A 12,102-nucleotide genomic window follows, 5' to 3' on the forward strand; every position below is an offset into this window, starting at 1 on the left:
TTAAGTAACTCGCCCAAAGTCACATAGATTCAAAATTTGAATCCCTACCGGACTCCTACATCCTGAAACCAAGTGTGAGCTCCTTTTAAGGGGCCAGATGCTTTTGTAACTGGAACTCTTTTTAGGAAAAGGAGTCTGAGTTGAAGAAAACGAAGGTAGGTACAGGGCCTTAGAAGGGACTTGTATAAGGGCCTTGAAGCTTAAATTCCTTAGCTTCATGATAAAATGGCCTCTAAATGAAAATTTGGAGATAGACATATCGACCTCCAAAGATAATGGATAGGGGAAACAGATGGGAGGGTTTTTATTTTCAATGTCTACCACCCTTTGCCGAAATTTCTGTAAAGCATGAAAGGCCCACCCATTAGAAGTGGTTTCCAGATGTGTTCCCAGAGTCGTTCCTGAGAGCAAAGAGCAGGCAGTGGGTGGCGCTGCTTTTGTCAGAATGTCAGTGTCAGATGAGAGGGAGAAGACAGAACTATAGCAAAGGCAGGTGCAAGCGGGTGTCCAGCATCAGGGCAGGGAAATCGACATGGGAGCAGCAAATCCAATCAGCCGTCTAAGTGGACAGTGGGTAGAGTGAAAGCAAAATTGCTGTGCGTCAAAATTTGTAGTCGGTGTTGAGTTAACAAATCCAAATGAAACCTAGACACTTGACAACTGCCAAGCAAAAATTCAGCTTTGTTCGTAAGAAATGCATTATAAAAACTGGACGGAAGCCGGGCGGGCATGGCTGAGCTGTTGAGCATCGACCCGGAGATCGCGGTTCTATTCCTGGTCAGGGCACATGCCCGGGTTGTGGGCTCCATTCCCAGTAGGGTGCGTGTAGGAGGCAGCCGATCAATGACTCTCTTATCATTGATGTTTCTCTCTCTCTCTCTCTCTCTCCCTTCCTCTCTGTGAAATCAATAAAGACATATTAAAAAAAAAAAAAAAGCTTGATGGAAAAGTCACAGGAACAATGATGTTACTTTTTGCAGGCTGCCAACTGCCCAAAGAAAAGTCATTCCCAAAGAGTGTCCCCTAGTGGACTGGAGTGCCACAGTTCCCTGGAACTTGGAATTTCCCGTCAGGCATCTTACCCCATGTCAGCTTGTTTTTTGAAAAGCCTTCTGGGGTTTTGCCTAAAAGGTGACTTTGTAGTTGTTTTTTAAAAATATTGTTTCTTGTTTCAACATTCCTTGTAAACATCTGACTTACATGACCCATATGGTGCCTATATAAACTTTCACCACTATCAACTATTACAACTATTAGTAAGATGGCTGCTTGAACAAAATTATAGTTTTGAATAACAAAATTTTACTTTTTACAGTGGAACTGGTAGGATAGTCTCTAAATTCTTAATAGAAAAGTTCCCATTTCTTGGATTTATTAGTTCAGTTTAGGTCTCTGATTATTATAAAGGGACCCCTAAAAGAGGTTATACACATAATTAGGAAGATAAAGTGAAGTCCAAAGCACGAATTGCAGCCACCTTTTGAAGGTTAATTTTCAGTGTCTGTTCAAATATACAACATACAAATCTGTGATCCAGCATATCCACTGGTAGAATTTTACCTCTAGATTTGTTCGTATAACTGAGCAGAGATACACATGCAACTTTTACTGATGTTTACTCTAGCAATTATTCTAGTAAGAGAAATACAGAAAAGCAGAGAGGAACAACCTACTACATCTGATAGGACTTCCAGAAGAGAGGAGAGGAAGAGACAATTTTTGAAAAAAATAAAGGCTGAAATTTGCCCAGAATTATTTGTATGCAATCAATTTTATACTATTTTCCTAATATATTTCCATAAAATTTTACCAGGTAGTCTTGATAACTTTTTATGACTATGCATAAACTAAGTCACAGGTGAACATTTTTTTTGAGAAAATATGCTGTATGAGGAGTCTGTAAGCATAATTTTCTACTAATTTACTGAAGGCATGATTGATTCACGTTGCTGAAGCCATGTTACCTTTGGTTTGGGTGGCGCCGTGTTGTGCTGTGGCAAGCCTTGGGTTCCAGCCCCTCCATTTAGTCACTTAGTCAACTAATGCCTCTGCAGGTCACCTTCCTCATTGCTAAGGGAATAATATTTATGCTGCCTAGCTGAGCATTACTGTAAAGGTCAGTGAAAACCTAGAAATCTTATCAGCACATTAAAGGAGAAAAACCATGATATTAATGACATTAGTAGCCGTTTGTGGCAGAGGCAATGCTGTGTGTTCACCAAATTAAATTTTTTTGAGATACACAAACTGCATTTCCCAGCATTCCCAGCAGTTCAGGCCAATGACATAGGAAAGAAAAAACACCACGTCCATCTGGGGGTTATGTTCTGTTGGATTCTTCACTCTTCTGTGTGCTGATTGGGTATCAATTTCCAAGATGACCTGGAAGCTGTATATTGGAGATGGCAGAGCCTCTTTCAGCTTGGATTCCTATGTGACTCTGTGAAGAAAGTGTCCCCCGCCCCCCATCCCCTTGGTCCACATCGGACTACGGTAACTATAAAGATTATTGTTGTATTATGCCACTGAGATTTAAGTGTTACTTGTTACAGCAGCTAGCATAACTTACCCTAAGACATTGCTAAAAAGGTGTTTGAGAAGTTAAGACAAGAGATGGAACTTGCAGAAACACCAAGAGATTTGGGAGGGTTTACCCATCAGTCACTACAGCATTGTGTCTGCTTTGTCAGCCCTGGCTGTGCTGGAATTTGGGTGGGCACACCTGTGCGTATCTGGCCTTTTCCTCTCTAGGACTAAATGGTTAGGTCCAGGCTTCGTGTATGTAATCGTCCCTCCTCTAGAATTAATACAATGTCCATGACTTATAACATGTGCTTTTTAAACACTAAAGTGTCCTTAAAAGATCTCTGGTGATGGAAGGAGACGGGACTTTGGGTGGTGAGAACACAATGCAATGTACAGATGATGTATTATAGAACTATACACTTGAAACCTACATAATCTTGTCAACCAATGTCACCCCAACAAATTTAACTTTAAAAAATCAGCAAGCAATGAATGGGAAGAAACACAGACAAATGGAAACAGATGTGTTTGAAGACTGTAATCAGACATGAAGCACTTCTTTTAAAAATTGCCATTTATTTTTGTTAGTGCAATACAATTCAGGGAAAAAAAAAAAAAGCTGACCTAAATAAATAAAGCTATTAACTGATTTAAAAAAAAGATAAGATCAGTAGCACAGTTTTGGGGAGGGGGGGTAAATGTTTATTAAACCAAACTTTCAAATTTTATCAATTATATCCACCTACAGTCTGTAAACAAATATTATACACATGTAAAATGCTCTTTGATTAGAATTAATGGAAAAACTACACAACCCCTTGCACACTGGAGCCTCGCCACTCTTTGGGCCAATGCTATGGGGCCTTCTGATAGTTTAATGAAAAACCAGAAGGAGTTTAGCTCAACTCTACCTGCTAGGATGGATTTCAAGACAGATAACTCTTCCGCCTAATAGTGGACTGGGTTATAACAAGGCAACAGTGTAGTTTTTACACTCACAGATCAGCTGAAATAGTACAATTTAAGCTTCTCTTCTGGATGTCTCCCTCTTTATTACCGTAATTAGTGAGAGATGATAGACCACAGGTGATTACAAAAATAGATAACTCATAGAGTAATAAATATCTACAGTTAGCAGAGCACAAACTCATAAAATTTGCCTTTTCCCATAATATGCAGGTTATCATAAGTATGTTCAAGAGGTACAGTCGGCAGACTTTCCAAGTGGTAAGAGAGCATTGTAAAGAAAAACACTCAGTACAAAGCCCAAAGCAGGAATTTGAATGCAGATGGGAACATACAAAAGACAGAATTCCTCACCTCTGATTATTCTAATTAATAGACACCACAATTAGCTTGCAGCCCTTTATGTATCTTAAAAAGTAACACCTTGTTACCTATGTACAAACTTTAAAAAAGATTAATCATGAGACAGGCAAAAATTGATTAACTTAATAGTGGCACTAAAATCAATAAAACTTGGAGCATTTTTGTGTGCTTTCATATACTTCTGTGGATGGGGCTTTATAATGCTCCCAAAATGTTTGGGACCGAGTTTTAAAAATTCCCACAAAAATCTATTCTACAATCATTTCCAGTATAGAAAGAAAAAAGTCCCAAACTGGAACATAAAAAAAGGTCAAAAACCTCACAAAGTGACTGAAAATCCATAAATATATAAGTGACATTCATATGTTCCCTTAACAGTTTATTAAGTGCTATGTAAGGTAATTATAATCCTATCCTGAAACCAATCTCACTGAAGAAGATACAGTAATTCCCATTCTAATTCTAGAATTAAAAGCACTTATTCTTCATAATGTGCGTTGCAGCGAGGCCAACACCCACTTGGTCGTACTTGTCGGTGTCACCTTAAAGCTTCAGCAAAGCTTCACGGCAGACCTGAACTGTGAAAGTGGGGAACTACCTACCACAGGTATTTACTCATCCTGATTTCGTACAGGGAGTGAAGGGCATACTTGAGTTATACTGAGGTCAGTGTCTCCTGGAAACTTTGGCCAGTTTCCTTGCCAAAAAAAAAAAATCTCCATAATCTAATGTGTTTGGGACTGGCTGGGTTATATAAACTGGTTCCACTAACATACATTCTACACCTTCAAGATTCAGCTTTCCCCAAACTCACTTGACCCTGCCAGGGAACACCCAGAAGCACTTGCCACAGGACCCCAGAACACTAGTTTCCTAGGGAACAGGGTTTGAGAAATGCTGTTCCAGAGTAAATTTTCTAAAGCAGTCCTTCTAAAATCATAGGGAACATCAGAATCACATGGAAGGTGTGTTAAAGCATCGATACCACACCCCACTTCACAGGTCTGCAGTGGGACCTGGGAACCTGTGTCTAAGAGACTCCAAGTGAAGCTGATGGAGTGAGGGCCACGCTTTGAGTGGTATCGGTCTAGACAATGCCCCCCCCAAATCTCAGCTGCAGGAAGCCCTCCCATGGCCTCAGGAAAGGCTGCATATGGCACCTGCCACAACCAATGAGCTGGGGGTCAAATCAGCCCAGTGCCATCTGAGAAGGTCCCGGGGCACCCTGGTGGGACGGGGGAGCACTAGACTTGACTCATGGCTCCGCTCCCTCCTTACCAGGTGACCAGGCACAGTGACAACACCTTAAAACAGGAATAATAGCAGCCCCTCTCAGAGGATCTGTGAAGCTCCAAGGAAATGTTTGCACAGAAGTGCTACCTAACAAAAAGCATCAGACAAGTGTTAACCAGGAGAACGTGTCAGTCACAGCAGGAAAATCTCAGGTGAGTCTTCTGTGTTCTGCCTTTGCTGCCCCCTTCTGAAAGCACATCCCGGCAGCTCAGGAAGAGAAAAGGGGCTAAAAACGCAGAAAACTGCAGTGAGAGGAGGCTACTTAGTGGGTTACCTAATTAAAAACATCCAGTTGTTAAAAAAAAGATCAACTCACAATCAAAGTCATTAAAGTCTGTTGATCTTTGAACGCACTCACCCATTCTACCACGTTATTAATGCTGGTAAATTTCACCATCAAAAGAATGAAAAATAATTCCTTCACTCAAAGATATATGAATTAGATCTAAGAAAATTTAGCTGAGATAGTTCCAATCTCATAAGCTACCACAGTGGGCGTTTCAAAGGTATTTTTAAAAAAGGACTTTTAATTTGGGTTCATGCAGACATCCACAGAATGAGAAATGAACACACACTCACACGCGTTCACCTATGTGCGTCTAGTTGTTGCCCAGTACCTCTTAGCCAATGATCTGCTTCTCAAAATTCAAAAACGAGCCTGTAAAAATTCATACACATCCATGATGGAGTTACAGCCAAGCAAACATCTTGTGGCCAAGTCCCAGTTTCCATTTGAACCCAACGAACTGATCGGAAAGGCAGAACCCTGCCCGACACGCTTCATGATCCACTTTATGAATGTTCTGGATGGCTCTGCAGACAAGACAGCATCTCTTGAACGGGTTTGCCTTCATAGCAGATCTGATAGACCGCAGTAAACAATGGAAACCTAGTTGCGGGGAAATGTGAAAAGACAAGTTAAGCCATCTGGTTTACCTCATACAACGAGGCAGCTCTTCTGACCTAACAGCTTGCAGATTAGTGTGCTACCTGTGACCGCCTCCTACATTCCTTTATTATTTGGCCTGCAGAGAGCCTCTGCACTGCTGGCCATAAGATCTTGGTACAACCTAAGTCATCCTCTGCCTAAGTGGATGCACTGTCTACAAACAAGGCACGTGGTAAACCTTAGGGGTAACAGTCTATGGTCATTCACATAGAGACTTGTAGCTGAGGCTCCTGGAATGAGTCCAAGTTTCTGCCACTATTTTAAAAGACCGGAGAATAAATTTTAAGGCAAGTCTCTTCTCCCGAAATGAAGATGGGCAGCCCACACATCACCATAAATAGCCCAGCCTGGGCTGCTCCTGCCAGAGCCAACGCGAGGACCCACAATTAACAGAGCACTGATCTCGGGTCGGAAGCTGGATTTATTCTGCCTTTCCTTCCAAGATGTGAACACATGTAAGTAAATGTTTGAAATGGATGAGGGGGTGAGGTAGTGGGCTCCTAACCCACTGTAAGAAAAGGTAACATTGCCCCAGGTACAGCTGGCCCAGCAGGTATTACGGCAGGTATCACACAGGAAATAACGAAGTTCATTTCAATCAGGCTTTTAAACACGCACACGCGCACACACAGCCCAAGGTGAGCTTGATGGGATCCATAAAGCCTTAAAGGCCATTCTGAAATTGTCTAGTTAGAATCCTATAATGACAGCTTAGGTCATGTGTCTTTATGACAGTCTATCACTGTGGGTTTCTTAAGGTTCAGGATGTTTTGTTATTTTTTGGAGTTAGGTAGACTTCATCAAATCTGACTCCAAGGCCTATTAAGTCTGGGCAAGTTTCACAACCTCTCTGACCCAGTTTGCTCATCTGTAAAACGGGGCTGGACACTCAGGCTTCTTGTATTAAACGCTTACACATAAAGCACGCAACACTTGGTGCACGGCGGGTGTGCAACAAATAACAGCTTAGCGATGCAACCACAGGGAAGCCCCAGGAGGCGAGCTGGGACAGGCAGACCTTAGGGAATTCCGGGTTCAGTTCCAGGCCACTGCCATAAAGCCAGTATCACCATAAAACAAGAAAATAAATCTTTTTTTTTTACTGGTGGAGGGTCTTGTCGTCAATGTGTGAAAAAGGCAAATCTGCGAAGTGAAACAACACGAGGCAGGCCTTGTGCTGGACTGAGCGGGGCTGCCTGAAATGCTAACCCAAGGGCCACAGACCTCATTCCAGAAGAACAGGCGGCCTTCCAATGTGAGTGCTGGAGGGGGAAGGGGCCGTGGCGATCATCTGGTCAACCAGTTTGATTTTTGTGGATAGCGAGACTGGGGCCAGAACAGCTAAAACTAGGGCCTGCCTAAGACCACATGGCTAGTGAGACACAAGGTGCCCCTGAACGATGCCCCCCTGCTTATTGCTCTTTCCATAGCGAGGGAGGAGGCAGGAGAGAAGAAATAGAGGAAGATCGGAGAAGTGAGGGCTGGAATGAAGAAATAAAAAAATCAAGGCAAGAGGTAGTGCAAAGGGAGAATGTGAGAGCTCGGCTCTGCCTGAGCAGGATCGGGAGGCAGGTGCCGGGGAGGGAGAGTCCCACGTGGCTCTACGCTCCAGCCCGGCAGAAGGGGGGTGCCCCCTCCAGGGCCTTCATTAAGCACAGGCACAGTCTGTGCAATTTCTAACCAGAAGAGAGAAAATGGGACATGACTGAGGAGAGGCGTCTGCTCAGAGGCGAGCTGCACCTGCTGGATTACATCTGCTTTTTAAACAGGCAGGTCCTGATCCCAGGATGCCCATTTTGGTCGGTACCCTCCTGGAGTGAAAAGATGAACACAGCCGACTTGTGAATTCATAAAATCTTATCACACGCACCCTTTGGTGGCACATGGATCCCACTTTAAAACTCTGATTGGGAGATACTAGCCATCAACAAACACCCAGGCATTTTTTTTTTTTTTTTAAGACTTCAAACAAATTCCTGATAAAGACTTAATGGCCATTGGAGCAGGCCAGCCACACACAAGCGCATCACCGTCTACTGTTAATGGGCGAGGGAACCATGCATGTCGGAGGTGTTTTCCTTGCAGTCACGATGTAAAGGTAATCCGCCTCCTCTGGAGGCTTGTTTACGGCTTCTGTCTCTGCCTGGCTGGTTTCGAAAGCCATTCCAGAAAAATAAAATGCAAATGAAAGAAGGGAGACAAATGCCCTGTCCTCCCTTGTTTTCCACTTTCGCCAGGGAATTCTACAGGTGATCAATCTGTACTGGGTGAAAGGGGGAGAGAGGTAAGGTAAGGATGCCAGGCTGGGGCCAGCAGACACCTGGGCTGAGCATGAAGGAGATGCAACCAGGGAGACCCTGCCCCCCTCCAGGCAGCATCAACAGAGGTGCGCAGCTCCCTCCTCCCCCAGGCAAGAGGCGGTCCCCTCTCCCAAAGGGTACTGGAGAGTTAAAGATCCTCAGAATATGCTGCACAAGCATTTACGAGGTGGTGCAATTGGCGCCGTGATGATGGAGGAAGGCTCAACGGATCAGCAAGATAAAGGGCCAGGAGCAGCCTCAGAGAGGTCCGGCTTCCTTCCTTGATCAGGTGGCAAATCAAGCCGACCCCACCCCACTTTCCCTATGTGACCAGCCTGGAAGGGCAGTGGGGGCCCCGTCCATCCATCCACCTACCCACCCACCCATCCACACGAGGACAGGCTGCAAGGCTGCTCACAAACCTCAACACGGGTCGTCTTACCGCTAGTGGTAGGATTTGGGGTGGTGTGTCTTTGTTTTCTGAATTGTTCAGCAGTTTATGAACAAGACTCTCCTTTTATAAAAACAACAAAGCGATCGCTTTCTAAAAAATTTAAAACTTACGCAGCTCTTACTAAACAGACCAGAACCCTAAACGTCCTATTTTCAACGTGAAGGACAGAGCCCTGCTTCCTGAAGCCAAGTTGGTTTTGTGTTCTGCATAAACACCTATTTTCAGGGCGGGCGGGTGTTTCCTGCCAGAGATGTCCACGTCACACAAAGGACTCATCAAGTCCTTGCGTACTGGTCACCTAGCTGTGCTCGTGTGCACTGACCGGGCTGCGGTCACGAGAGAAGCGGGCTGATGCCGTTTCTCTGGTCTTGAGGGCGACAGGGACTTACTTGTCCAGCAGCCCCTTCTGCTTGAGGATGCGGTACACCTCGGCAGACGTCTGAGGCCCTTGGAGCTTCTGCCCATTCAGCATCTCCTTCTCCAGTTCCTCAATGGTCTTAAAAACAAAGGATGCAAAGAAAAAAATCTACGGTAAGGGCCAGAGAGAATCAATGATTTCAAGAGGAGAGCGGGGAAGGGGAGCCACATTCCTCTGCTACAAGCCCAGGAAAGATGAAAACCTACAAGATAAACGACATAAGACTCAAGGACCTTTAAGTGAAAGCAGACAGGTAAATAGGGCAAACCAGCAAACAACAAATCCTGGCTTCCACCTCCGGGCTGCAGCGCCCCCCAGCCCAGGGTTCTCAAGGGTGAGGGAGGGGTCAGGGAGGGCAGGCCAGGGGCTACCTTTCCAGTCTGGGCAAAGGCCTCGGCGACCCTGCGGTTCCGGCCCCCGTAGCAGGTGGTGATCAGGTCGGCCACGCCGCAGCTCTCCAGGAAGGTGGCTGTGGACACCTGGTCCTTGCAGAAGATCCTGGCGAAGGCAATCATCTCCATGAGTCCCAGGCGGATGACGGCAGCTTTGGTGTTGTCTCCGCTGTGCAGGCCGTCGCAGAAGCCGGCTCCCACTGCTACGATGTTCTGCGAAGGGAGCAAGGAAGCCAGGAAGCTGTCACCCCCCACTGCGGGTGAGAAGGAGGGCAGGTGGGGGAGACACCCGGGCAGGGACCACTGGTTCCTGCACAACCCTCCTTCCTGCTCTTGGACCGTGAGTCAGAAAGAGATGAAAGAAGGGACTGGGCTTCTATATTCTCATTTTCAGGACCCCACGTCTGGGGTCAGTAGGAGACAATCGATGAGCATCGGCTAGAAAATCAGAATGCTGAGAGTGGTCTCTTGTTAAACACTGTTTGGATCAACTGCTTTCTTTACCTTTTGGGTTTGTTTTCAAGTCAACTATTTTATTTAAACATAGCATTCTTACAGAAAAGTACACAAATCATAAGTGTACAGCTTGAATTTTCACCAACTGCACACACCCATGGAGCCAGAACCCTGATAAAAAAACAGAACATAACCAGGGCCCCAGAGAGCCCCCCCTTCAGGCCCCCTGCACGGAGGCCTGGGAGGTAAAAAGGATCGGCTTAGGAGGAGGGAAGATTTATGGGGAAATCAATAAAAATAACAACAAAAGTTAAACTTATTGAACTGTTCTAAATGCTTCCTATATTATTAGTGTATTTAATCGTCACACCTCTCCTAGAAGGCGGGTCCTATTAGATGCACAGCGGGAAGTGAGGAGCTCAAGCACGCAGGGTAAGTAGCCCGCCCAAGGCCCCACTGTCAGGACCTGCAGGGCTGGGTTTCCAACCCAGGAGGCCTGGCTCCCCGAGTCCTCTCTGGGGAGCAGATCGCACCATGCTGCTCCAGGGCCCGGGAGTGGAAGGCACAGGGGGGCCGCGCATAGTCAAGAGGAGAACTTTCTAATACCAAGAGCTGACCCCGCCCAACTGAAGAGATTTAGAGACAAAGGAGTGAGCTATCAGTCACTGGAAGCATCCAAACCAGTGCTTCCGACCTTTCATATCGCTGCACTCAGATGAGGGTGCCCATGGCCTGGGGGCTCCAGCCACTCTCTCGGCCCCTTCCCTGCAGGGCACACAGGTTGAGACCACCTCACTGTTTCCACCAGACATCTAACCTCCCCATGGGGTGGGGGTGGGGAGGGGAGAACAGGGGGCTGCTGCAGGACAAACTCTTCCCTTCTGAGGGGACCCTGGGCCCCAGCCCAGGTTAATCGTTTTATGATGGATCTTGAAACCCTCGCTCTCTCCCTCTGCCACTTATCCCTGTCAAAAGAAAATAAACACACCGAGCCAGTCAGATCACGTTTGAATAGCATCCGAGCAGCCGTCCGGAGACGGCTCAGCTGTGAAAGTTGTCATTACGCCCTGTGCATTTAAATCTGCTTTCGACTGCTCAGGAGCTAAAAATACCACGATCTTCAGAAGACAGACGGGCCTCCGCCCTTCTGCATTTCCTGGTGATGGCCACACGAGCGGCACCCCCCCCCCCCCCCCGAAGAGCCCCCTCTGCAATTCTGAGTTGGGGCGTGCAGGGCGGGACTCACTCCCTCCTGCTGCCTTCCTGCCACAGAAAGAATGTAAAGCTGGAGAAGCGGCCCGGGCTACCTGCGGGTGCTGCCAACGCGCCCACCGCCTCGGAAGAACGCTCCACTGAGCCCAGGCCAGCGCTCACCGTTCTCTGTCCGTTCACAGCCCCGCCGGCTCTCCCGGAGGCCAGCTCCCAGGCGCTTGGCCTCAGATGAAGCTGTGTCTGCGGAGGGTGGGTTTCCTCCAAGGCAAGGTTCGCAGGGTGAGCCCTGTGCACGGCAGCCGGGCTGGGATGCCAAGGAGGCCTGCGGTCAAGCCCACCCTGGGCCCACCGGGCCCGGCAACCTGAAAGAGGCTGTCTTAGCTAGAGCAGCGTTGTCCAGGACGAGTTTCTGCAACGATATATTTTAGATCCGCTTATCCATTCAAGTAGCCAGTAGCCACTGGCTACTGACGCTCACGGGGCTACTGAGTCTCTGAAATGGGGCTACTATGACTCAGAAACGGAATTAAAAATTTTTTAGAAGTTTTAATTAATTTGAATATAAATGTAAATAGCCACATATGGCCAAAGGGGTCTGGCAGTGGTCCTGGCTAGAGACCAGGCACAAGGCAGCCATCACAGCAGGTTTATCAAAGCCAAGCCCTGGAGGAAACCTACGTACCCAGCAATCAGCAGTGGTCAACCTCACTAGAGACAACCCTACAAAGGAACGTCGTGAGCCCGTGGCACAGGTTTTGGGTTTATTCTCCAAC

At 46.5% G+C, this 12,102-nt stretch overlaps 1 protein-coding gene across 1 annotated transcript in view; it reads right to left on the minus strand.

Annotated features, from left to right (window-relative positions):
• Positions 1 to 3,136: 3,136 nt before the first annotated feature.
• The window catches only part of GPD1L (glycerol-3-phosphate dehydrogenase 1 like), a 31,038-nt gene continuing 22,072 nt past the window's right edge, over positions 3,137 to 12,102 (minus strand). Inside the window, exons 6-8 of the mRNA XM_087824899.1 lie at positions 9,641 to 9,874; positions 9,241 to 9,347; positions 3,137 to 6,037 (exon numbers count right to left, since the gene is read on the minus strand). Of these exons, the coding sequence (XP_087681025.1) occupies positions 5,941 to 6,037; positions 9,241 to 9,347; positions 9,641 to 9,874 (438 nt within the window). The 3' untranslated portion in view covers positions 3,137 to 5,940. The remainder of the gene's footprint in view (positions 6,038 to 9,240; positions 9,348 to 9,640; positions 9,875 to 12,102) is intronic.

Source organism: Miniopterus natalensis, chromosome 15 (genome assembly GCF_054644295.1).
Source record: "Miniopterus natalensis isolate mMinNat1 chromosome 15, mMinNat1.hap1, whole genome shotgun sequence".
Lineage (NCBI taxonomy): Eukaryota > Metazoa > Chordata > Mammalia > Chiroptera > Miniopteridae > Miniopterus > Miniopterus natalensis.